General features: G+C 45.1%; 1 protein-coding gene across 1 annotated transcript in view; it reads right to left on the bottom strand.

The window, feature by feature from the left end:
• Positions 1-926: 926 nt before the first annotated feature.
• The window catches only part of il11ra (interleukin 11 receptor, alpha), a 158620-nt gene continuing 131691 nt past the window's right edge, over positions 927-27855 (bottom strand). The window contains exons 9-12 of the mRNA XM_055944013.1: positions 26224-26313; positions 12693-12786; positions 11651-11730; positions 927-4347 (exon numbers count right to left, since the gene is read on the bottom strand). Coding sequence (XP_055799988.1) covers positions 11652-11730; positions 12693-12786; positions 26224-26313 — 263 coding nt within the window. The 3' untranslated portion in view covers positions 927-4347; position 11651. The remainder of the gene's footprint in view (positions 4348-11650; positions 11731-12692; positions 12787-26223; positions 26314-27855) is intronic.

The following is a 27855-nucleotide window of genomic DNA, read 5'->3' as shown; positions in this document are numbered from 1 at the left end:
CTGGTTAAAATGGCATCTCAGGTGACTGTCAGACAAATCAGAAAGTCTCAATGCTACTATAGTCTGATGGGATATCTTGTGTATAATTTGTACTGAGTTTACTTGAAGTGTGACACCTTTGTAGGATTCAGCATGTTATGCAAACGTTGGACCTCTAAAGGACCTCTAGGGGGTGACTCATGACTCATGTAAAAGTTGCCTTTTTCTATATGCATAGCAAGGCTTTGGCACAGATAACACATTGTATTGTTAGAGGTAGGGCAAACATTATCCATCACAAACACAACTTTAAGTCTGAAGTTCAATTCGACTGGATTTGAAAATATTATTATTAAATCAGGGTTTGAATTTAAAAAAATCATACATTGCTTAAGTTCACTTTGATTATCAATGAGACAATCACTTTCCGTCGATCATTATCACAGAAAACATGAGCACATAAAATATGATTAATTACGATGAATCATGAAAACAACATGATCGTGTGTTGAAAAGGACATGTTTCCCACATGGCACCCTAATCTCTACAGAGTACACTAGTGTTGAATAGCTCTATGGACCCTAGACAACACTGGCACCCTAATCTCTACAGAGTACACTAGTGTTGAATAGCTCTATGGACCCTAGACAACACTGGCACCCTAATCTCTACAGAGTACACTAGTGTTGAATAGCTCTATGGACCCTAGTCAACACTGGCACCCTAATCTCTACAGAGTACACTAGTATTGAATAGCTCTATGGACCCTAGACAACACTAGAGCACTACGTGAACAAGTTGCCATTTGGGACGAACATAATACAGACAGGGAAATATATACATACTGTATTTGAGCTTCATATCATTGACTGGAGAATGGTGCATAGATAACAGTTTAGCTAAACGTCTGAACAACAACAAACAACAACAACAACAAGAAAAGACATAATATAAAGGAACTATTTCATTCTGTTGGTTAATATAGAATACAACATACACCAAGCTTCAATAGGATCCATGCATAGGTAATAGCTTGAGAGAACGTGACAGTTGTGAAATCACCTCTGAAAGGAAGTCTGAGTAAAAGGCACCTTGTGTTTCCATGACTACACAGCGATGTAAAGAACCAACAAATAAAATGATGCTGTGTGATGTTCCCATGACGACACAGCCAACAACAACTAGCATCACTATCGCTGTCATTCAGAGCAGAATGATGCTGTGTGATGTTGGGAAACGGGAGGGACGAGAACTGATGTCACGCTGGTTTTTATCTGAAGTGTTTAAATACCTCTCATAGTGGGTGACGATGAGAGGATAACCTGACTATTAGTCTGTCTTGGCCATGGGGGGAGGGGGGGGGGGTCATGTAACTTTCCAGCGCTGGGACTCTGTAGATGTCTTGGCCTGGGGGGGGGGGGGGTCTAGTCTGGTGGAGTCTAGTCTAGTGGAGTCTAGTCTAGTCTGGTTGAGTCTATTCTAGTCTAGTGGAGTCGAGTCTAGTCTGGTTGAGTCTAGTCTAGTCTGGTTGAGTCTAGTCTAGTCTAGTCTGGTGGAGTCTAGTCTAGTCTAGTCTGGTGGAGTCTAGTCTAGTCTGGTGGAGTCTGGTCTGGTGGAGTCTAGTCTGGTCTGGTGGAGTCTAGTCTAGTCTGGTCTGGTGGATTCTAGTCTGGTGGAGTCTAGTCTAGTCTGGTGGAGTCTAGTCTAGTCTGGTGGAGTCTAGTCTGGTTGAGTCTAGTCTGGTCTGGTGGAGTCTAGTCTGGTGGAGTCTAGTCTGGTCTGGTGGAGTCTAGTCTGGTCTGGTGGAGTCTAGTCTAGTCTGGTCTGGTGGATTCTAGTCTGGTGGAGTCTAGTCTAGTCTGGTGGAGTCTAGTCTAGTCTGGTGGAGTCTAGTCTGGTTGAGTCTAGTCTGGTCTGGTGGAGTCTAGTCTGGTGGAGTCTAGTCTAGTCTGGTGGAGTCTAGTCTGGTCTGGTGGAGTCTAGTCTGGTCTGGTGGAGTCTAGTCTAGTCTGGTCTGGTGGATTCTAGTCTGGTGGAGTCTAGTCTAGTCTGGTGGAGTCTAGTCTAGTCTGGTGGAGTCTAGTCTGGTTGAGTCTAGTCTGGTGGAATCTAGTCTGGTGAAGTCTAGTCTAGTCTGGTCTGGTGGAGTCTAGTCTGGTGAAGTCTAGTCTAGTCTGGTCTGGTGGAGTCTAGTCTGGTCTGGTGGAGTCTAGTCTGGTCTGGTGGAGTCTAGTCTGGTCTGGTGGAGTCTAGTCTGGTCTGGTGGAGTCTAGTCTGGTGGAGTCTAGTCTGGTCTGGTGGAGTTTAGTCTAGTCTGGTGGAGTCTAGTCTAGTCTAGTCTGGTGGAGTCTAGTCTAGTCTAGTGGAGTCTAGTCTAGTGGAGTCTAGTCTGGTCTGGTGGAGTTTAGTCTAGTCTGGTGGAGTCTAGTCTAGTCTAGTCTGGTGGAGTCTAGTCTGGTCTGGTGGAGTCTAGTCTGGTCTGGTGGAGTCTAGTCTAGTCTGGTGGAGTCTAGTCTAGTCTGGTGGAGTCTAGTTTGGTCTGGTGGAGTTTAGTCTAGTCTGGTGGAGTCTAGTCTAGTCTGGTGGAGTCTAGTCTAGTCTGGTGGAGTCTAGTCTAGTCTGGTGGAGTCTAGTCTGGTCTGGTGGAGTCTAGTCTGGTCTGGTGGAGTCTAGTCTGGTATGGTGGAGTCTAGTCTGGTCTGGTGGAGTCTAGTCTGGTCTGGTGGAGTCTAGTCTGGTCTGGTGGAGTCTAGTCTGGTCTGGTGGAGTCTAGTCTGGTCTGGTGGAGTCTAGTCTGGTCTGGTGGAGTCTAGTCTGGTGGAGTCTAGTCTGGTCTGGTGGAGTCTAGTCTGGTCTGGTGGAGTCTAGTCTGGTGGAGTCTAGTCTGGTCTGGTGGAGTCTAGTCTGGTGGAGTCTAGTCTAGTCTGGTGGAGTCTAGTCTAGTCTGGTGGAGTCTAGTCTAGTCTGGTGGAGTCTAGTCTAGTCTGGTGGAGTCTAGTTTGGTCTGGTGGAGTCTAGTCTAGTCTGGTGGAGTCTAGTTTGGTCTGGTGGAGTTTAGTCTAGTCTGGTGGAGTCTAGTCTAGTCTGGTGGAGTCTAGTCTAGTCTAGTCTGGTGGAGTCTAGTCTAGTCTGGTGGAGTCTATTCTGGTCTGGTGGAGTCTAGTCTGGTCTGGTGGAGTCTAGTCTGGTCTGGTGGAGTCTAGTCTGGTCTGGTGGAGTCTAGTCTAGTCTGGTGGAGTCTAGTCTAGTGGAGTCTAGTCTGGTATGGTGGAGTCTAGTCTAGTCTGGTGGAGTCTAGTCTAGTGGAGTCTAGTCTGGTATGGTGGAGTCTGTAAGTAACCACATTGTGAGCTTGTTACAATACATACATCATGACAGATTTGACAAAAATCTATATCTTAGATCAGATTGTTGAATGTGTTCCAGTCTGGTCAATGAGACATCTGTGTTCCATTGACTCCTTTAACGCAACGATGCAGATATACAGGAAGTGATGACGTCATCCAGACACTGCTAGTGATTGGCCAGCATGGATATGGCCGAACTCTGTTCCCCTCCTTTTCATCCAATGACCAATAGCAGCAGCCGTGTTTTACAGGGAGTTCCTTCTCCTCTGAATTGCAGTTTCTATTCTGCAGAATGCCAATTCTATCTATACCCTCTTCATGAACAGTCTACAACTGTTTATAATGCCAATTCTATCTATACCCTCTTCATGAACAGTCTACAACTGTTTATAATGCCAATTCTATCTATACCCTCTTCATGAACAGTCTACAACTGTGTATAATGCCAATTCTATCTATACCCTCTTCATGAACAGTCTAGAACTGTGTATAATGCCAATTCTATCTATACCCTCTTCATGAACAGTCTAGAACTGTTTATAATGCCAATCCTATCTATACCCTCTTCATGAACAGTCTAGAACTGTTTATAATGCCAATCGGTCTCTACAATAATGCCCTGGGATACTTCTTGCATTTTGAAATGAATGAAGGACCATAATATGATCAGGTACACAGAAAGGAATACAATGTGAAAGGTAGAGACCAGAACCTATACCGTGTTCAGTCAGTGAAGTTCAGGGGTTGATGTTAGTCGCCGCTCCATACTGTACAGTACAGTACGTTGAGCCTCATAGCCAATCAGATGATGTTAAACTCCAGTGGGAGGAGTCAGTCATTCGTTTCAACATGTCTGTTCGTTGGCAGGCAGCGATCAGGCCCGGCACACGCTCCAGATGGCTTGCGGGTAGCATGGTGGATTGTGGGTAGTGTTTTGTGGATGCTGCACCCATCTGTTGGGGGTGTGGCCTGGCGGAGACAAGGGGCCCTATAAGGGCTGAGAGGAGGGGCCAACCTAGGCTGAGAAGAGGAGGGAGGAGGAGAGGAAGTTAGATAATTTTTTAAAATTATTATTATTATTTATTTTACCGTTATTTTACCAGGTAAGTTGACTGAGAACACGTTCTCATTTGCAGCAACGACCTGGGGAATAGTTACAGGGGAGAGGAGGGGGATGAATGAGCCAATTGTAAACTGAGAAGGGATGAGAAGAGAAGAGAAGGGATGAGGATAGGAGAGAAGGGGGAAGGAAGCGGACAGACAGACAGGCCCTGCATAATGACAGGGCTGGCTGATGGATATAGAGAAGACAGACAGACAGACAGACAAGACGGACGGACGGACAGACAGACAGACAGATGTACAGACAGACAGACAGATGTACAGACAGACAGACAGACAGACAGACAGACAGACAGACAGACAGACAGACAGACAGACAGATGTACAGACAGACAGACAGACAGATGTACAGACAGACAGACAGACAGATGTACAGACAGACAGACAGACAGACAGACAGACAGGCAGACAGACAGACAGGCAGACAGAGAGACAGACAGACCCTGCTAATGGATATATGTTTACACCATTTAAGGCAAGGTACTGGTCTTTTTCATACAAGGCTACAATACAAGACTACTATACGAGGCTACTATACGAGGCTACTATATGAGGCTACTATACGAGGCTACAATACGAGGCTACAATACGAGGCTACAATACGAGGCTACAATACGAGGCTACAATACGATGCTACAATACGAGGCTACAATACGAGGCTACAATACGAGGCTACAATACGAGACTACAATACGAGGCTACAATACGAGGCTACAATATGATGCTACTATACGAGGCTACAATACGAGGCTACAATACGAGGCTACAATACGAGGCTACAATACGAGGCTAAAATAGGAGGCTACAATACGAGGCTACTATACGAGGCTACACTACGAGGCTACACTACGAGGCTACAATACGAGGCTACAATACGAGGCTAAAATAGGAGGCTACAATACGAGGCTACTATACGAGGCTACAATACGAGGCTAAAATACGAGGCTACAATACGAGGCTACAATACGAGGCTACAATACGAGGCTACAATACGAGGCTACAATACGAGGCTACAATACGAGGCTAAAATACGAGGCTAAAATACGAGGCTACAATACGAGGCTAAAATAGGAGGCTAAAATACGAGGCTACAATACGAGGCTACAATACGAGGCTACAATACGAGGCTACAATACGAGGCTACAATACGAGGCTACAATACGAGGCTACAATACGAGGCTAAAATACGAGGCTAAAATACGAGGCTACAATACGAGGCTAAAATAGGAGGCTAAAATACGAGGCTACAATACGAGGCTACAATACGAGGCTAAAATAGGAGGCTAAAATACGAGGCTACAATACGAGGCTACAATACGAGGCTACAATACGAGGCTACAATACGAGGCTAAAATACGAGGCTACAATACGAGGCTACAATACGAGGCTAAAATACGAGGCTACAATACGAGGCTACAATACGAGGCTACAATACGAGGCTACAATACGAGGCTAAAATACGAGGCTAAAATACGAGGCTACAATACGAGGCTAAAATAGGAGGCTAAAATACGAGGCTACAAAAGCCATCTTCACACCAACTCATTGAGATCACAGACGGGTTCAGTAGAACTGTGGGTGGATGAGAGCTGGGGTTAGTCAAATCACATCTTATTTGTCACATGCTTGGTGAACAACAGGTATAGACTAACAGTGAAATGTTTACTTAAGGGCCCTTCCCAACAACACAGAGAGAAATAAACTAGAGAAATAATAATAAAGTTAAACAAGTAATAATAAATACCCAATGAGTAACAATAAGGGAAGAGGAACCGTTTTTTACTACAACCCTGACTATAATACATGTCTCTCTGTCTGTCTGTCTTCTCTATATTCATCACCCGACCTCTGTCATTATGCAGGGCCTGTCTGTCAGAGAAAGGCATTATTACATGTATTTATGTGTTCTTCCTCTCTTCCCTTCTCTCCTCTCTTCCCTTCTCTCCTCTCTTCCCTTCTCTCTCCTTCTCTTCCCTTCTCTCTCCTCCTCTTCTCTTGTCTCTCCTCCTCTTCCCTTGTCTCTCCTCCTCTTCTCTTCTCTCTCCTTCTCTTCCCTTCTCTCTCCTCCTCTTCCCTTCTCTCTCCGCCCCTCCCCTCCTCTTCCCTTCTCTCCTCTCTTCCCTTCTCTCTCCTCCTCTTCCCTTCTCTCCTCTCTTCCCTTGTCTCTCCTCCTCTTCTCTTCTCTCTCCTTCTCTTCCCTTCTCTCTCCTCCTCTTCCCTTGTCTCTCCTCCTCTTCCCTTCTCTCTCCTCCTCTTCCCTTGTCTCTCCTCTCTTCCCTTCTCTCTCCTCCTCTTCTCTTCTCTCTCCTCCTCTTCCCTTCTCTCTCCTCCTCTTCCCTTGTCTCTCCTCCTCTTCCCTTCTCTCTCCTCCTCTTCCCTTCTCTCTCCGCCCCTCCCCTCCTCTTCCCTTCTCTCCTCCACTTACCTTCTCTCCTCTCTTCCCTTCTCTCTCCTTCTCTTCCCTTCTCTCCTCCTCCTCTTCTCTCCTCTCTTCCCTTCTCTCCTCTCTTCCCTTGTCTCTCCTTCTCTTCCCTTCTCTCCTCCTCCTCTTCTCTTCTCTCTCCTCCTCTTCTCTTCTCTCTCCTCCTCTTCTCTTCTCTCTCCTCCTCTTCCCTTCTCTCTCCTCCTCTTCCCTTCTCTCTCCTCCTCTTCCCTTCTCTCTCCGCCCCTCCCCTCCTCTTCCCTTCTCTCCTCCACTTACCTTCTCTCCTCTCTTCCCTTCTCTCTCCTTCTCTTCCCTTCTCTCCTCCTCCTCTTCTCTCCTCTCTTCCCTTCTCTCCTCTCTTCCCTTGTCTCTCCTTCTCTTCCCTTCTCTCTCCTCCTCTTCCCTTCTCTCTCCTCCTCTTCCCTTCTCTCTCCTCCTCTTCCCTTCTCTCTCCGCCCCTCCCCTCCTCTTCCCTTCTCTCCTCCACTTACCTTCTCTCCTCTCTTCCCTTCTCTCTCCTTCTCTTCCCTTCTCTCCTCCTCCTCTTCTCTCCTCTCTTCCCTTCTCTCCTCTCTTCCCTTGTCTCTCCTTCTCTTCCCTTCTCTCTCCTCCTCTTCTCTTCTCTCTCCTCCTCTTCTCTTCTCTCTCCTCCTCTTCCCTTGTCTCTCCTCCTCTTCCCTTCTCTCTCCTCCTCTTCCCTTCTCTCTCCGCCCCTCCCCTCCTCTTCCCTTCTCTCTCCTCTCTTCCCTTCTCTCCTCTCTTCCCTTCTCTCCTCTCTTCCCTTCTCTCTCCTCCTCTTCCCTTCTCTCCCCCTCCTCTTCTCTCCTCCACTTACCTTCTCTCCTCTCTTCCCTTCTCTCCTCTCTTCCCTTGTCTCTCCTTCTCTCCTCTCTTCCCTTCTCTCTCCTCTCTTCCCTTCTCTCTCCTCCTCTTCCCTTCTCTCTCCGCCCCTCCCCTCCTCTTCCCTTCTCTCCTCTCCTTTCCTCCTCTTCCCATGTCTCTCCTCTCTTCCCTTCTCTCCTCTCTTTTCTCTCCTTTCTTCTCTTCTATCTTACCGACTCTCCTATTCCCTCATCTATATACACGGAGTACCAGTACCGAGTCAATGTGCAGGGGTACGAGGTAATTGAGGTGTTGATAGTCCAGGTAGTTATTTGGTTAACTATTTAACTAACTATTTATCAGTCGTATGGCTTGGGGGGGGGGGGGGGGGGGGGGGGGGGTAGAAGCTGTTCAGGGTCCTGTTGGTTCCAGACTTGGTGCATCGGTACCGCTTGCTGTGCGGTAGCAGAGAGAACCGTTTATGATTTGGGGGGCTGGAGTCTTTGATCATTTTTAGTGCCTTCCTCTGACACCGCCTGGCATAGAGGACCTGGATGGCAGCGAGCTCGGCACCAGTGATGCAGCCAGTCAAGATGCTCTCGATGGTGCAGCTGTATAACTTTTTGAGGATCTGAGGGCCCACGCCAAATCGTTTCAGCCTCCTGAGGAGGAAGAGGTGTTGTGCCTTCTTCACGACTGTCTTGGTGTGTTTAGATCACGACAGGTCCTTAGTGATGTGGACTTGAAGTTCTCAACTCCACTTCAGCCCCGTCGATGTGAATGGGGGCGTGCTCGGCCCTCCGTTTCCTATAGTCCACGATCAGCTCCGTTGTCTTGCTGACACTGCCAGGTCTCTGACCTCCTCCCTATAGGCTGTCTCATTGTCGTCTGTGATCCGGCCTACAACCGCCACGTCGTCAGCAAACTTAATGATGGTGTTGGAGTCGGTGTGCGGCCACACAGTCGTGGGTGAACAGGAGGGGACTAAACACGCACCCCTGAGGGGCCCCCGTGTTGAAAGTCAGTGTGGCAGATGTGTTGTTACCTACCCTTACCACCTGGGGGCGGCCCGTCAGGAAGTCCAGGATCCGGTTTTAGAGGGAGGTGTTTAGTCCCATGGTCCTTAGCTTAGTGATGAGCTTTGAGGGCACTATGGTGTTGAATGCTGAGCTGTAGTCAATGAACAGCATTCTCACATAGGTGTTCCTTTTGTCCAGGTGGGAAAGGGCAGTGTGGAGTGCAATAGAGATTGTGTCATCTGTGGATCTGTTGGGGCGGTATGCAAATTGGATTGGGTCTAGGGTTTCTGGGATAATGTCCACACCACACCAGTGATAAGGGTTATAGGTCAGTGATAAGGTTTAGAGGTCAGTGATAAGGGTTAGAGGTCAGTGATAAGGGTTAGAGGTCAGTGATAAGGGTTAGAGGTCAGTGATAAGGGTTATAGGTTTAGAGGTCAGTGATAAGGGTTAGAGGTTTAGAGGTCAGTGATAAGGTTTAGAGGTCAGTGATAAGGGTTAGAGGTTTAGAGGTCAGTGATAAGGGTTAGAGGTTAAAGGTCAGTGATAAGGGTTAGAGGTCAGTGATACGGTTTAGGGGTCAGTGATAAGGGTTATAGGTTTAGAGGTCAGTGATAAGGGTTAGAGGTCAGTGATAAGAGTTAGAGGTCAGTGATAAGGTTTAGAGTTCAGTGATAAGGGTTATAGGTTTAGAGGTCAGTGATAAGGTTTAGAGGTCAGTGATAAGGTTTAGAGGTCAGTGATAAGGGTTATAGGGTTAGAGGTCAGTGATAAGGGTTATAGGTTTAGAGGTCAGTGATAAGGGTTAGAGGTCAGTGATAAGGTTTAGAGGTCAGTGATAAGGGTTATAGGGTTAGAGGTCACTGATAAGGGTTAGAGGTTAGAGGTCAGTGATAAGGGTTAGAGGTCAGTGATACGGTTTAGGGGTCAGTGATAAGGGTTATAGGTTAGAGGTCAGTGATAAGGGTTATAGGTTAGAGGTCAGTGATAAGGTTTAGAGGTCAGTGATAAGGGTTATAGGTTAGAGGTCAGTGATAAGGTTTAGAGGTCAGTGATAAGGGTTATAGGTTAGAGGTCAGTGATAAGGGTTATAGGTTTAGAGGTCAGTGATAAGGGTTATAGGTTAGAGGTCAGTGATAAGGGTTATAGGTTAGAGGTCAGTGATAAGGGTTAGAGGTCAGTGATAAGGGTTCGAGGTTTAGAGGTCAGTGATAAGGGTTATAGGTTTAGAGGTCAGTGATAAGAGTTATAGGTTTAGAGGTCAGTGATAAGAGTTATAGGTTTAGAGGTCAGTGATAAGGGATATAGGTTTAGAGGTCAGTGATAAGGGTTAGAGGTTTAGAGGTCAGTGATAAGGTTTAGAGGTCAGCGATAAGGGTTAGAGGTTTAGAGGTCAGTGATAAGGGTTAGAGGTTAGAGGTCAGTGATAAGGGTTAGAGGTCAGTGATACGGTTTAGGGGTCAGTGATAAGGGTTATAGGTTGAGGTCAGTGATAAGGGTTATAGGTCAGTGATAAGGGTTAGAGGTCAGTGATACGGTTTAGGGGTCAGTGATAAGGGTTATAGGTTAGAGGTCAGTGATAAGGGTTATAGGTTAGAGGTCAGTGATAAGGTTTAGAGGTCAGTGATAAGGGTTATAGGTTAGAGGTCAGTGATAAGGGTTATAGGTTTAGAGGTCAGTGATAAGGGTTATAGGTTAGAGGTCAGTGATAAGGGTTAGAGGTCAGTGATAAGGGTTCGAGGTTTAGAGGTCAGTGATAAGGGTTATAGGTTTAGAGGTCAGTGATAAGAGTTATAGGTTTAGAGGTCAGTGATAAGGGTTATAGGTTAGAGGTCAGTGATAAGGGATATAGGTTTAGAGGTCAGTGATAAGGGTTAGAGGTTTAGAGGTCAGTGATAAGGTTTAGAGGTCAGCGATAAGGGTTAGAGGTTTAGAGGTCAGTGATAAGGGTTAGAGGTTAGAGGTCAGTGATAAGGGTTAGAGGTCAGTGATACGGTTTAGGGGTCAGTGATAAGGGTTATAGGTTGAGGTCAGTGATAAGGGTTATAGGTCAGTGATAAGGTTTAGAGGTCAGTGATAAGGTTTAGAGGTCAGTGATAAGGGATAGAGGTCAGTGATAAGGTTTAGAGGTCAGTGATAAGGTTTAGAGGTCAGTGATAAGGTTTAGAGGTCAGTGATAAGGGTTAGAGGTTTAGAGGTTAGTGATAAGGGTTATAGGTTTAGAGGTCAGTGATAAGGTTTAGAGATCAGTGATAAGGGTTAGAAGTTTAGAGGTCAGTGATAAGGTTTAGAGTTCAGTGATAAGGTTTAGAGGTCAGTGATAAGGTTTAGAGGTCAGTGATAAGGTTTAGAGGTCAGTGATAAGGTTTAGAGGTTTAGAGATCAGTGATAAGGGTTAGAGGTTTAGAGGTCAGTGATAAGGTTTAGAGGTCAGTGATAAGGGTTAGAGGTTTAGAGGTCAGTGATTAGGTTTAGAGGTCAGTGATAAGGTTTAGAGGTCAGTGATAATGGCTAGAGGTTTAGAGGTCAGTGATAAGGGTTAGAGGTTTAGAGGTCAGTGATAAGGGTTATAGGTTTAGAGGTCAGTGATAAGGTTTAGAGGTCAGTGATAAGGGTTAGAGGTTTAGAGGTCAGTGATAAGGTTTAGAGGTCAGTGATAAGGTTTAGAGGTCAGTGATAAGGGTTAGAGGTTTAGAGGTCAGTGATAAGGGTTATAGGTTTAGAGGTCAGTGATAAGAGTTATAGGTTTAGAGGTCAGTGATAAGGGTTATAGGTTTAGAGGTCAGTGATAAGGGTTATAGGTTAGAGGTCAGTGATAAGGGTTATAGGTTTAGAGGTCAGTGATAAGGGTTATAGGTTTAGAGGTCAGTGATAAGAGTTATAGGTTTAGAGGTCAGTGATAAGGGTTATAGGTTAGAGGTCAAGGCTCGCTCACTTTAGATTGGCATGGACTTCATCTTCACCATTGAGGTCAGTTCCTGTTTTGTCACATTGTCCCGCCTCCGTTGCCTCACCCTATATTGAAAACAAAATAAGATTAATGTTGACATGTTTACATTCACTTTGCTACAGAAACGGTGTATTACAGTGTGTCTGATTTAGAGTAGGATAACAGGTGTAAGGATCTTATTATATGAGATAGAGGACACCAGGAATGGTATATTATCTCACCACATGAGGACCGAGAGGACACCAGATAAATGGTATATTATCTCACCACATGAGGACCGATAGAGAGGACACCAGATAAATGGTATATTATCTCACCACATGAGGACCGATAGAGAGGACACCAGGACCAGATAAATGGTATATTATCTCACCACATGAGGACCGATAGAGAGGACACCAGATAAATGGTATAGTATCTCACCCCATGAGGACCGATAGAGAGGACACCAGGACCAGATAAATGGTATATTATCTCACCACATGATGACCGATAGAGAGGACACCAGATAAATGATTATCTCACCACATGAGGACCGATAGAGAGGACACCAGATAAATGGTATATTATCTCACCATATGAGGACCGATAGAGAGGACACCAGATAAATGATTATCTCACCACATGAGGACCGATAGAGAGGACACCAGATAAATGGTATATTATCTCACCATATGAGGACCGATAGAGAGGACACCAGATAAATGGTATATTATCTCACCACATGAGGACCGATAGAGAGGACACCAGATAAATGGTATATTATCTCACCATATGAGGACCGATAGAGAGGACACCAGATAAATGGTATATTATCTCACCACATGAGGACCGATAGAGAGGACACCAGATAAATGGTATATTATCTCACCACATGAGGACCGATAGAGAGGACACCAGGACCAGATAAATGGTATATTATCTCACCATATGAGGACCGATAGAGAGGACACCAGATAAATGGTATATTATCTCACCACATGAGGACCGATAGAGAGGACACCAGATAAATGCTATATTATCTCACCACAGGAGGACCGATAGAGAGGACAGCAGGACCAGGATGATGCCAGCGAACAGGGCCAGTAGAATCAACAGACTGCCACCATCTTCCGCTGAGCCTGGAGTAGACAGAAGAGAGAGAACAGTTCTAGAATACATTCTGTTCTCCACTGGATCAGAGGACACGGCGCACAATGTTCTGTGTTTTGGATTTGTTTTTATTATTATTGAGTATATTATTTTCTTAAGCGCCGTTCGGTGTGAAGCTTTACAAATGAAATGTATTATCATTACAAATGATTATTAGAACAGTTAGAGAAGAGTTAGATCTGTTAGGATTTGTGGTAGAAAAATAACAACTGAGGTACAGTACCAGACAAACGTTTGGACACACCTACTCATTCAAAGGTTTTGGAAAAGCATTCCAGGTGAAGCTGGTTGAGAGAATGCCAAGAGTTTGCAGAGCTGTCATCAAGGCAAAGGGTGACTACTTTGAAGAATCTCAAATTTAAAATATATGTTGATTTGTTTAACACTTTTTTTGTTACTACATGATTCCATATGTGTTATTTCATAGTTTTGATGTATTCACTATTATTCTACAATGTAGAACATATTAAAAATAAAGAAAAACCCTTGAATGAGTAGGTGTGTCCATACTTTTGACTGGTAGTGTATATAGAGACTGATGTATAGAGAGACTGATGTATAGAGAGACTGATGTATATAGAGAGACTGATGTATATAGAGAGACTGATGTATATAGAGATTGATGTATATAGAGATTGATGTATATAGAGATTGATGTATATAGAGACTGATGTATAGAGAGACTGATGTATAGAGAGACTGATGTATATAGAGACTGATGTATATAGAGACTGATGTATATAGAGACTGATGTATATAGAGACTGATGTATATAGAGACTGATGTATAGAGAGATGTATAGAGAGACTGATGTATAGAGAGACTGATGTATAGAGACTGATGTATAGAGAGACTGATGTATATAGAGACTGATGTATATAAAGACTGATGTATATAGAGACTGATGTATATAGAGACTGATGTATATAGAGACTGATGTATATAGACTGATGTATAGAGAGACAGATGTATATAGACTGATGTATAGAGAGACTGATGTATATAGAGACTGATGTATATATAAAGATTGATGTATATAGAGATTGATGTATATAGAGACTGATGTATAGAGAGACTGATGTATAGAGAGACTGATGTATAGAGAGACTGATGTATAGAGAGACTGATGTATATAGACTGATGTATAGAGAGACTGATGTATAGAGAGACTGATGTATAGAGAGACTGATGTATATAGAGACTGATGTATAGAGAGACTGATGTATAGAGAGACTGATGTATATAGAGACTGATGTATATAGAGACTGATGTATATATAGAGACTGATGTATATAGAGACTGATGTATATAGAGACTGATGTATATAGAGACTGATGTATAAAGACTGATGTATAGAGAGACTGATGTATAGAGAGACTGATGTATAGAGAGACTGATGTATAGAGAGACTGATGTATAGAGAGACTGATGTATATAGACTGATGTATAGAGAGACTGATGTATAGAGAGACTGATGTATAGAGAGACTGATGTATAGAGAGACAGATGTATATAGAGACTGATGTATAGAGAGACTGATGTATATAGAGACTGATGTATAGAGAGACTGATGTATATAGACTGATGTATATAGAGACTGATGTATATAGAGACTGATGTATAGAGAGACTGATGTATAGAGAGACTGATGTATAGAGAGAGACTGATGTATATAGAGACTGATGTATATAGAGACTGATGTATAGAGAGATGTATATAGAGACTGATGTATATAGAGACTGATGTATAGAGAGACTGATGTATATAGAGACTGATGTATATAGAGACTGATGTATAGAGAGATGTATATAGAGACTGATGTATAGAGAGACTGATGTATATAGACTGATGTATAGAGAGACTGATGTATAGAGAGACTGATGTATAGAGAGACTGATGTATATAGAGACTGATGTATAGAGAGATGTATAGAGAGACTGATGTATATATAGAGACTGATGTATATAGAGACTGATGTATAGAGAGACTGATGTATAGAGAGACTGATGTATATAGAGACTGATGTATATAGAGACTGATGTATAGAGAGATGTATATAGAGACTGATGTATAGAGAGACTGATGTATATAGAGACTGATGTATATAGAGACTGATGTATATCGACTGATGTATAGAGAGACTGATGTATATAGACTGATGTATAGAGAGACTGATGTATAGAGAGACTGATGTATATAGAGACTGATGTATAGAGAGATGTATAGAGAGACTGATGTATATAGAGACTGATGTATATAGAGACTGATGTATATAGAGACTGATGTATATAGAGATTGATGTATATATAGAGACTGATGTATATAGAGACTGATGTATAGAGAGACTGATGTATATAGAGACTGATGTATATAAAGACTGATGTATAGAGATTGATGTATAGAGAGACTGATGTATAGAGAGACTGATGTAGAGAGACTGATGTATAGAGAGACTGATGTATATAGAGACTGATGTATAGAGAGACTGATGTATATAGAGACTGATGTATATAGAGACTGATGTATATAGAGACTGATGTATATAGAGACTGATGTATATAGAGACTGATGTATAGAGAGACTGATGTATAGAGAGACTGATGTATATAGACTGATGTATAGAGAGAGACTGATGTATATAGAGACTGATGTATAGAGAGACTGATGTATATAGAGACTGATGTATATAGAGACTGCTGTATAGAGAGATGTATATAGAGACTGATGTATAGAGAGACTGATGTATATAGACTGATGTATAGAGAGACTGATGTATAGAGAGACTGATGTATATAGAGACTGATGTATAGAGAGATGTATAGAGAGACTGATGTATATAGAGACTGATGTATTTATAGAGAATGATGTATATAGAGACTGATGTATAGAGAGACTGATGTATAGAGAGACTGATGTATAGAGAGACTGATGTATATAGAGACTGATGTATATAGAGACTGATGTATAGAGAGATGTATATAGAGACTGATGTATAGAGAGACTGATGTATATAGAGACTGATGTATATAAAGACTGATGTATATAGAGACTGATGTATATAGAGACTGATGTATATAGACTGATGTATATAAAGACTGTTGTATATAGAGACTGATGTATATAGAGACTGATGTATATAGACTGATGTATAGAGAGACTGATGTATAGAGAGACTGATGTATATAGAGACTGATGTATATATAGAGACTGATGTATATAGAGACTGATGTATATAGAGACTGATGTATATAGAGACTGATGTATATAAAGACTGATGTATAGAGATTGATGTATAGAGAGACTGATGTATAGAGAGACTGATGTATAGAGAGACTGATGTATATAGACTGATGTATAGAGAGACTGATGTATAGAGAGACTGATGTATATAGACTGATGTATAGAGAGACTGATGTATAGAGAGACTGATGTATAGAGAGACTGATGTATATAGAGACTGATGTATATAGAGACTGATGTATATAGAGACTGATGTATATAGAGACTGATGTATAGAGAGACTGATGTATAGAGAGACTGATGTATAGAGAGACTGATGTATATAGACTGATGTATATAGAGACTGATGTATATAGAGACTGATGTATAGAGAGACTGATGTATAGAGAGAGACTGATGTATATAGAGACTGATGTATATAGAGACTGATGTATAGAGAGATGTATATAGAGACTGATGTATATAGAGACTGATGTATAGAGAGACTGATGTATATAGAGACTGATGTATATAGAGACTGATGTATATAGAGACTGATGTATAGAGAGATGTATATAGAGACTGATGTATAGAGAGACTGATGTATATGGACTGATGTATAGAGAGACTGATGTATAGAGAGACTGATGTATAGAGAGACTGATGTATATATAGAGACTGATGTATATAGAGACTGATGTATAGAGAGACTGATGTATAGAGAGACGGATGTATATAGAGACTGATGTATATAGAGACTGATGTATATAGAGACTGATGTATAGAGAGATGTATATAGAGACTGATGTATAGAGAGACTGATGTATATAGAGACTGATGTATATGGAGACTGATGTATATAGACTGATGTATATAGAGACTGATGTATAGAGAGATGTATAGAGAGACTGATGTATAGAGAGACTGATGTATATAGAGACTGATGTATATAGAGACTGATGTATATATAGAGACTGATGTATATAGAGACTGATGTATAGAGAGACTGATGTATAGAGAGACTGATGTATAGAGAGACTGATGTATAGAGAGACTGATGTATAGAGAGACTGATGTATATAGACTGATGTATAGAGAGACTGATGTATAGAGAGACTGATGTATAGAGAGACTGATGTATATAGAGACTGATGTATATATAGAGACTGATGTATATAGAGACTGATGTATAGAGAGACTGATGTATAGAGAGACTGATGTATAGAGAGACTGATGTATATAGAGACTGATGTATATAGAGACTGATGTATATAGAGACTGATGTATAGAGAGATGTATATAGAGACTGATGTATATAGAGACTGATGTATATAGAGACTGATGTATATAGAGACTGATGTATATAGAGACTGATGTATATAGAGACTGATGTATATAGACTGATGTATAGAGAGAAAGATGTATATAGAGACTGATGTATATAGAGACTGATGTATATAGAGACTGATGTATATAGAGACTGATGTATATATAGAGACTGATGTATATAGAGACTGATGTATAGAGAGACTGATGTATAGAGAGACTGATGTATATAAAGACTGATGTATATAGAGACTGATGTATAGAGAGACTGATGTATATAGACTGATGTATAGAGAGAGACTGATGTATAGAGAGACTGATGTATATAGAGAGACTGATGTATACAGAGACTGATGTATATAGAGACTGATGTATATAGAGACTGATGTATATAGACTGATGTATAGAGAGACTGATGTATATAGAGAGACTGATGTATATAGAGAGACTGATGTATATAGAGAGACTGATGTATAGAGAGACTGATGTATACAGAGACCGATGTATATATAGAGACTGATGTATAGAGAGACTGATGTATATAGAGACTGATGTATATAAAGACTGATGTATAGAGAGACTGATGTATAGAGAGAGACTGATGTATAGAGAGAGACTGATGTTAGAGAGACTGATGTATATAGAGACTGATGTATATAGACTGATGTATAGAGAGAGACTGATGTATAGAGAGACTGATGTATATAGAGACTGATGTATATAGACTGATGTATAGAGAGAGACTGATGTATACAGAGAATGATGTATATAGAGACTGATGTATATAGAGATGTATATAGAGACTGATGTATATAGAGACTGATGTATATAGAGAGACTGATGTATACAGAGACTGATGTATATAGAGACTGATGTATATAGAGACTGATGTATATAGACTGATGTATAGAGAGACTGATGTATATAGAGACTGATGTATAGAGAGACTGATGTATATAGAGACTGATGTATATAGACTGATGTATAGAGAGACTGATGTATATAGACTGATGTATAGAGAGACTGATGTATATAGAGACTGATGTATATAGAGAGATGTATATAGAGACTGATGTATAGAGAGATGTATATAGAGACTGATGTATATAGAGATGTATATAGAGACTGATGTATATAGAGACTGATGTATAGAGAGACTGATGTATATAGAGACTGATGTATATAGAGACTGATTTATATATAGAGACTGATGTATATAGAGACTGATTTATATATAGAGACTGATGTATATAGAGACTGATGTATATAGAGACTGATGTATATAGAGAGACTGATGTATATAGAGAGACTGATGTATAGAGAGACTGATGTATAGAGAGACTGATGTATAGAGAGACTGATGTATATAGAGACTGATGTATAGAGAGACTGATGTATAGAGAGACTGATGTATATAGAGAGACTGATGTATATAGAGACTGATGTATAGAGAGACTGATGTATAGAGAGACTGATGTATAGAGAGACTGATGTATAGCGAGACTGATGTATAGAGAGACTGATGTATAGAGAGACTGATGTATAGAGAGACTGAGTATATAGAGACTGATGTATATAGAGACTGATGTATATAGAGAGACTGATGTATAGAGAGACTGATCTATATATAAAGAATGATGTGTCTCTTCATTCAGATTCATTCCCTCTGGAGGGAAGCACATGTAATGCCAGTCAAATAGAGTGTTCACCCAAACATGAATATACTGAGAGCTACACACACAGACACCCATATGTGGACTGTGGAAGTTGAACCTTTTATTTTCATAGTTGTGTATTGTTCTGTACAGTGTTTGTGTGCTGAAATAAAATAAAACTGTATTTCCACAAGATGGAGGACATCTGGCAACAGCAGATAAACAAACATCTGGCAGGACAGCAGAGATCTGATACTAAACATTTAATCAAAGCTCTCTCTCTCCTTCACTCTCTCTCTCCTTCGCTCTCTCTCTCCTTCGCTCTCTCTCTCCTTCGCTCTCTCTCTCCTTCGCTCTCTCTCTCCTTCGCTCTCTCTCTCCTTCGCTCTCTCTCTCCTTCGCTCTCTCTCTCTCTCTCTCATTTGCTCTCTCCCTCTCTCTCTCTCCTTCGCTCTCTCCCTCTCTCTCTCCCTCCTTCCCTCTCCTTCCCTCTCTCTCCTTCTCTCTCTCTCCATCTCTCTCTCTCCTTCTCGCTCTCTCCTTCCCTCTCTCTCTCTCTCGCTCTCTCTCTCCTTCGCTCTCTCCCTCTCTCTCTCCCTCCTTCCCTCTCTCCTTCCCTCTCTCTCTCTCCTTCTCTCTCTCTCCATCTCTCTCTCTCCTTCTCGCTCTCTCCTTCCCTCTCTCTCTCTCTCGCTCTCTCTCTCCTTCGCTCTCTCCCTCTCTCTCTCCTTCGCGCTCTCTCTCTCCCTCGCTCTCTCTCTCTCTCTCTCTCTCTCCTTCGCTCTCTCCTTCCCTCTTTCTCTCTCCTTCCCTCTCTCTCCTTTGCACTCTCTCATTTGCACTCTCTCCTTCTCTCTCTCATTTGCACTCTCTCCTTCTCTCTCTCCTTCGCTCTCTCTCCTTCGTGCTCTCTCCTTCGCGCTCTCTTTCGCGCTCTCTCCTTCGCTCTCTCTCCTTCGCTCTCTCTCCTTCGCGCTCTCTCCTTCGCGCTCTCTCCTTCGCGCTCTCTCCTTCGCGCTCTCTCCTTCGCGCTCTCTCCCTCGCTCTCTCTCCTTCGCGCTCTCTCCCTCGCTCTCTCTCCTTCGCTCTCTCTCCCTCGCTCTCTCTCCTTCGCTCTCTCTCCCTCTCTCTCTCCTTCGCGCTCTCTCTCTCTCTCTACTTCGCACTCTCCTTCGCACTCTCCTTCGCACTCTCCTTCGCACTCTCCTTCGCACTCTCCTTCGCACTCTCCTTCGCACTCTCCTTCGCACTCTCTCTCCTTCGCTCTCTCTCCTTCGCTCTCTCTCCTTCGCTCTCTCTCTCTCTCTCCTTCGCGCTCTCTCTCCCTCTCTCTCTCCTTCGCGCTCTCTCTCCCTCTCGCTCTCTCTCCTTCGCACTCTCCTTTGCACTCTCCTTCGCACTCTCCTTCGCACTCTCCTTCGCACTCTCTCTCCCTCGCTCTCTCTCCTTCGCTCTCTCTCTCTCTCTCCTTCGCGCTCTCTCTCCCTCTCTCTCTCCTTCGCGCTCTCTCTCTCCCTCGCTCTCTCTCTCTCCCTCGCTCTCTCTCTCTCTCTCTCCTTCGCTCTCTCCTTCCCTCTCTCTCTCTCCTTCCCTCTCTCTCCTTTGCACTCTCTCATTTGCACTCTCTCCTTCTCTCTCTCATTTGCACTCTCTCCTTCTCTCTCTCCTTCTCTCTCTCCTTCGCTCTCTCCTTCGCTCTCTCCTTCGCGCTCTCTCCTTCGCGCTCTCTCCTTCGCGCTCTCTCCTTCGCGCTCTCTCCTTCGCGCTCTCTCCTTCGCGCTCTCTCCTTCGCGCTCTCTCCTTCGCGCTCTCTTTCGCGCTCTCTCCTTCGCTCTCTCTCCTTCGCTCTCTCTCCTTCGCGCTCTCTCCTTCGCGCTCTCTCCCTCGCTCTCTCTCCCTCGCTCTCTCTCCTTCGCTCTCTCTCCCTCTCTCTCTCCTTCGCGCTCTCTCTCTCTCTCTACTTCTCTCTCTCCTTCGCACTCTCCTTCGCACTCTCCTTCGCACTCTCCTTCGCACTCTCCTTCGCACTCTCCTTCGCACTCTCCTTCGCACTCTCCTTCGCACTCTCCTTCGCACTCTCCTTCGCACTCTCCTTCGCACTCTCCTTCGCACTCTCCTTCGCACTCTCTCTCCCTCGCTCTCTCTCCTTCGCTCTCTCTCCTTCGCTCTCTCTCTCTCTCTCCTTCGCGCTCTCTCTCCCTCTCCTTCGCGCTCTCTCTCCCTCTCTCTCTCCTTCGCGCTCTCTCTCCCTCTCGCTCTCTCTCCTTCGCTCTCTCTCCTTCGCGCTCTCTCTCCCTCTCTCTCTCCTTCGCACTCTCTCTCCCTCGCTCTCTCTCCTTCGCTCTCTCTCCTTCGCTCTCTCTCCTTCGCTCTCTCTCTCTCTCTCCTTCGCGCTCTCTCTCCCTCTCTCTCTCCTTCGCACTCTCTCTCCCTCGCTCTCTCTCCTTCGCTCTCTCTCCTTCGCTCTCTCTCTCTCTCTCCTTCGCGCTCTCTCTCCCTCTCTCTCTCCTTCGCTCTCTCTCTCTGTCTCTCTCTCTCCTTCGCGCTCTCTCTCCCTCTCGCTCTCTCTCTCTCCTTCGCGCTCTCTCTCCTTCGCTCTCTCTCTCCCTCTCTCTCCTTCGCTCTCCCTCCCTCCCTCCTTCATTCTTCCCCGCTCTGCCAACTCAGCACTCTCTGCCATGGAAAACAGAAAGAGAATCCAGCAGGTAGAAAGAGGAGCAACGAAGTACATCACGCTGCCCTGGTTCAGACCAGGCTATCTGACTAGTGTCCTGTTCAGGGGGTGTACTGTACATCAAGCTGCCCTGGCTCAGACAAGACAACAGGAGATAGACTAGTGTCCAGTCCAGGAGATAGACTAGTGTCCTGCTACAGCAAGAGGAGAGAGACTCCTGCTCTACGGAACGTTCTGGCTCAGACAGGGCTAACTACTACAGAAACAGGAGAGACTCCTGCTCTACAGGTATGTGACGTTCTGGCTCAGACAAGGCTAACTGCTACAGAAACAGGGGAGAGACTCCTGCTCTACGGGACGTTCTGGCTCAGACAAGGCTAACTACTACAGAAACAGGAGAGACTCCTGCTCTACGGTACGTTCTGGCTCAGACAGGGCTAACTACTACAGAAACAGGGGAGAGACTCCTGCTCTACGGTACGTTCTGGCTCAGACAAGGATAACTACTACAGAAACAGGAGAGACTCCTGCTCTACGGTACGTTCTGGCTCAGACAAGGCTAACTACTACAGAAACAGGAGAGAGACTCCTGCTCTACAGTACGTTCTGGCTCAGACAAGGCTAACTACTACAGAAACAGGAGAGACTCCTGCTCTACGGTACGTTCTGGCTCAGACAAGGATAACTACTACAGAAACAGGAGAGACTCCTGCTCTACGGTACGTTCTGGCTCAGACAAGGCTAACTACTACAGAAACAGGAGAGACTCCTGCTCTACGGTACGTTCTGGCTCAGACAAGGCTAACTACTACAGAAACAGGAGAGACTCCTGCTCTACGGGACGTTCTGGTTCAGACAAGGCTAACTACTACAGAAACAGGAGAGACTCCTGCTCTACGGGACGTTCTGGCTCAGACAGGGCTAACTACTACAGAAACAGGAGAGACTCCTGCTCTACGGTACGTTCTGGCTCAGACAGGGCTAACTACTACAGAAACAGTAGAGACTCCTGCTCTACGGGACGTTCTGGCTCAGACAAGGCTAACTACTACAGAAACAGGAGAGAGACTCCCGCTCTACAGGTATGTGACGTTCTGGCTCAGACAAGGCTAACTACTACAGAAACAGGAGAGACTCCTGCTCTACAGGTATGTGACGTTCTGGCTCAGACAGGGCTAACTACTACAGAAACAGGAGAGACTCCTGCTCTACGGTACGTTCTGGCTCAGACAGGGCTAACTACTACAGAAACAGGGGAGAGACTCCTGCTCTACAGGTATGTGACGTTCTGGCTCAGACAAGGCTAACTACTACAGAAACAGGAGAGACTCCTGCTCTACGGTACGTTCTGGCTCAGACAAGGCTAACTACTACAGAAACAGGAGAGAGACTCCTGCTCTACAGTACGTTCTGGCTCAGACAGGGCTAACTACTACAGAAACAGGAGAGAGACTCCCGCTCTACAGGTATGTGACGTTCTGGCTCAGACAAGGCTAACTACTACAGAAACAGGAGAGACTCCTGCTCTACGGGACGTTCTGGTTCAGACAAGGCTAACTACTACAGAAACAGGGGAGACTCCTGCTCTACGGTACGTTCTGGCTCTGACAAGGCTAACTACTACAGAAACAGGAGAGACTCCTGCTCTACGGGACGTTCTGGCTCAGACAGGGCTAACTACTACAGAAACAGGAGAGACTCCTGCTCTACGGTACGTTCTGGCTCAGACAGGGCTAACTACTACAGAAACAGTAGAGACTCCTGCTCTACGGGACGTTCTGGCTCAGACAAGGCTAACTACTACAGAAACAGGAGAGAGACTCCCGCTCTACAGGTATGTGACGTTCTGGCTCAGACAAGGCTAACTACTACAGAAACAGGAGAGACTCCTGCTCTACAGGTATGTGACGTTCTGGCTCAGACAAGGCTAACTACTACAGAAACAGGGGAGAGACTCCTGCTCTACAGGTATGTGACGTTCTGGCTCAGACAAGGCTAACTACTACAGAAACAGGAGAGACTCCTGCTCTACGGTACGTTCTGGCTCAGACAAGGCTAACTACTACAGAAACAGGAGAGAGACTCCTGCTCTACAGTACGTTCTGGCTCAGACAGGGCTAACTACTACAGAAACAGGAGAGAGACTCCCGCTCTACAGGTATGTGACGTTCTGGCTCAGACAAGGCTAACTACTACAGAAACAGGAGAGAGACTCCTGCTCTACGGGACGTTCTGGCTCAGACAGGGCTAACTACTACAGAAACAGGAGAGACTCCTGCTCTACGGTACGTTCTGGCTCAGACAGGGCTAACTACTACAGAAACAGGAGAGAGACTCCCGCTCTACAGGTATGTGACGTTCTGGCTCAGACAAGGCTAACTACTACAGAAACAGGAGAGAGACTCCTGCTCTACAGTACGTTCTGGCTCAGACAGGGCTAACTACTACAGAAACAGGAGAGAGACTCCCGCTCTACAGGTATGTGACGTTCTGGCTCAGACAAGGCTAACTACTACAGAAACAGGAGAGAGACTCCTGCTCTACGGGACGTTCTGGCTCAGACAAGGCTAACTACTACAGAAACAGGAGAGACTCCTGCTCTACGGTACGTTCTGGCTCAGACAGGGCTAACTACTACAGAAACAGGAGAGAGACTCCCGCTCTACAGGTATGTGACGTTCTGGCTCAGACAAGGATAACTACTACAGAAACAGGAGAGAGACTCCTGCTCTACGGGACGTTCTGGCTCAGACAAGGCTAACTACTACAGAAACAGGAGAGAGACTCCTGCTCTACGGGCCGTTCTGGCTCAGACAGGGCTAACTACTACAGAAACAGGAGAGACTCCTGCTCTACGGGACGTTCTGGCTCAGACAGGGCTAACTACTACAGAAACAGGAGAGAGACTTCTGCTCTACGGGACGTTCTGGCTCAGACAAGGCTAACTACTACAGAAACAGGAGAGACTCCTGCTCTACGGGACGTTCTGGCTCAGATAGGGCTAACTACTACAGAAACAGGAGAGACTCCTGCTCTACGGGACGTTCTGGCTCAGACAAGGCTAACTACTACAGAAACAGGAGAGAGACTCCTGCTCTACGGGACGTTCTGGCTCAGACAGCGCTAACTACTACAGAAACAGGAGAGAGACTCCTGCTCTACGGTACGTTCTGGCTCAGACAAGGCTAACTACTACAGAAACAGGAGAGACTCCTGCTCTACGGTACTTTCTGGCTCAGACAGGGCTAACTACTACAGAAACAGGAGACTCCTGCTCTACGGGACGTTCTGGCTCAGACAGGGCTAACTACTACAGAAACAGGAGAGACTCCTGCTCTACGGGCCGTTCTGGCTCAGACAAGGCTAACTACTACAGAAACAGGAGAGACTCCTGCTCTACGGGACGTTCTGGCTCAGACAAGGCTAACTACTACAGAAACAGGAGAGACTCCTGCTCTACGGGACGTTCTGGCTCAGACAAGGCTAACTACTACAGAAACAGGAGAGAGACTCCTGCTCTACGGGATGTTCTGGCTCAGACAGGGCTAACTACTACAGAAACAGGAGAGACTCCTGCTCTACGGTACGTTCTGGCTCAGACAAGGCTAACTACTACAGAAACAGGAGAGAGACTCCTGCTCTACGGGATGTTCTGGCTCAGACAGGGCTAACTACTACAGAAACAGGAGAGACTCCTGCTCTACGGGACGTTCTGGCTCAGACAAGGCTAACTACTACAGAAACAGGAGAGACTCCTGCTCTACAGGTATGTGACGTTCTGGCTCAGACAGGGCTAACTACTACAGAAACAGGAGAGACTCCTGCTCTACGGGACGTTCTGGCTCAGACAAGGCTAACTACTACAGAAACAGGAGAGACTCCTGCTCTACGGTACGTTCTGGCTCAGATAGGGCTAACTACTACAGAAACAGGAGAGACTCCTGCTCTACGGTACGTTCTGGCTCAGACAAGGCTAACTACTACAGAAACAGGAGAGAGACTCCTGCTCTACGGGACGTTCTGGATCAGACAGGGCTAACTACTACAGAAACAGGAGAGAGACTCCTGCTCTACGGTACGTTCTGGCTCAGACAAGGCTAACTACTACAGAAACAGGAGAGAGACTCCTGCTCTACGGGACGTTCTGGCTCAGACAGGGCTAACTACTACAGAAACAGGAGAGACTCCTGCTCTACGGTACGTTCTGGCTCAGACAGGGCTAACTACTACAGAAACAGGAGACTCCTGCTCTACGGTACGTTCTGGCTCAGACAGGGCTAACTACTACAGAAACAGGAGACTCCTGCTCTACGGTACGTTCTGGCTTAGACAGGGCTAACTACTACAGAAACAGGAGAGACTCCTGCTCTACGGTACGTTCTGGCTCAGACAGGGCTAACTACTACAGAAACAGGAGAGAGACTCCTGCTCTACAGGTATGTGACGTTCTGGCTCAGACAAGGCTAACTACTACAGAAACAGGAGAGACTCCTGCTCTACGGTACGTTCTGGCTCAGACAGGGCCTACTTACCCTCTGACTTGGTGTTGGCTGTAGAGGGGTCTGCGTCCGTGTCGTTGTAGTCGACAGGGAACGTTTCTTCAGTAGGCTCGGCAGTACTACCTGTAGGATTTACAAAGACCTGTTCACAACACCTCAGACCGAGTAACTGTAGTGAGAAAGTAGAGTCTATTCAAACTCTGTGCTGGGTTTAATAAAGGTCCAGTTGTCCACAGTTCACAATGTCTAAAAACAAATATCCATGCAGCCCAGCAAACCAACACTGCTTCTGTGAGAGTTCCCAGAACATTCGTTAGGTTGCAGACAATGTTCTCATAACACAAAAAACTGATAATACAATGTTTATATAAAACATTCACCTAATGTTGCAAGAACGTTCTCAGAACACATTTAGTCTGTTCTTATTAGGTTCTCAGAATGTTTCATTAAGTTGTGGGAACAGTCTGGTGGGAACATTGTGGGAACAGTCTGGTGGGAACATTGTGGGGACAGTCTGGTGGGAACATTGTGTGGACAGTCTGGTGGGAACATTGTGGGAACAGTCTGGTGGGAACATTGTGGGAACAGTCTGGTGGGAACATTGTGGGGACAGTCTGGTGGGAACATTGTGGGAACAGTCTGGTGGGAACATTGTGGGAACAGTCTGGTGGGAACATTGTGGGAACAGTCTGGTGGGAACATTGTGGGAACAGTCTGGTGGGAACATTCTGGGGACAGTCTAGTGGGAACATTGTGGGGACAGTCTGGTGGGAACATTGTGGGGACAGTCTGGTGGGAACATTGTGGGGACAGTCTGGTGGGAACATTGTGGGAACAGTCTTGTGGGAACATTGTGTGGACAGTCTGGTGGGAACATTGTGGGAACAGTCTAGTGGGAACATTGTGGGAACAGTCTGGTGGGAACATTGTGGGAACAGTCTGGTGGGAACATTGTGGGGACAGTCTGGTGGGAACATTGTGGGGACAGTCTGGTGGGAACATTGTGGGGACAGTCTGGTGGGAACATTGTGGGGACAGTCTGGTGGGAACATTGTGGGGACAGTCTGGTGGGAACATTGTGGGAACAGTCTGGTGGGAACATTGTGGGGACAGTCTGGTGGGAACATTGTGGGAACAGTCTGGTGGGAACATTGTGGGAACAGTCTGGTGGGAACATTGTGGGAACAGTCTGGTGGGAACATTGTGGGGACAGTCTGGTGGGAACATTGTGGGAACAGTCTGGTGGGAACATTGTGGGGACAGTCTGGTGGGAACATTGTGGGAACAGTCTGGTGGGAACATTGTGGGAACAGTCTGGTGGGAACATTGTGGGAACAGTCTGGTGGGAACATTGTGGGAACAGTCTGGTGGGAACATTGTGGGGACAGTCTGGTGGGAACATTGTGGGGACAGTCTGGTGGGAACATTGTGGGAACAGTCTGGTGGGAACATTGTGGGAACAGTCTGGTGGGAACATTGTGGGAACAGTCTGGTGGGAACATTGTGGGAACAGTCTGGTGGGAACATTGTGGGAACAGTCTGGTGGGAACATTGTGGGAACAGTCTGGTGGGAACATTGTGGGAACAGTCTGGTGGGAACATTCTGGGGACAGTCTAGTGGGAACATTGTGGGGACAGTCTGGTGGGAACATTGTGGGGACAGTC

The sequence above is a fragment of the Salvelinus fontinalis genome, chromosome 2 (assembly GCF_029448725.1).
Source record: "Salvelinus fontinalis isolate EN_2023a chromosome 2, ASM2944872v1, whole genome shotgun sequence".
NCBI classification, from domain to species: Eukaryota; Metazoa; Chordata; class Actinopteri; order Salmoniformes; family Salmonidae; genus Salvelinus; species Salvelinus fontinalis.
The sequence above is the reverse complement of the archived record's forward strand: the minus strand, read 5'-3'. Positions and strand labels throughout refer to the sequence as shown.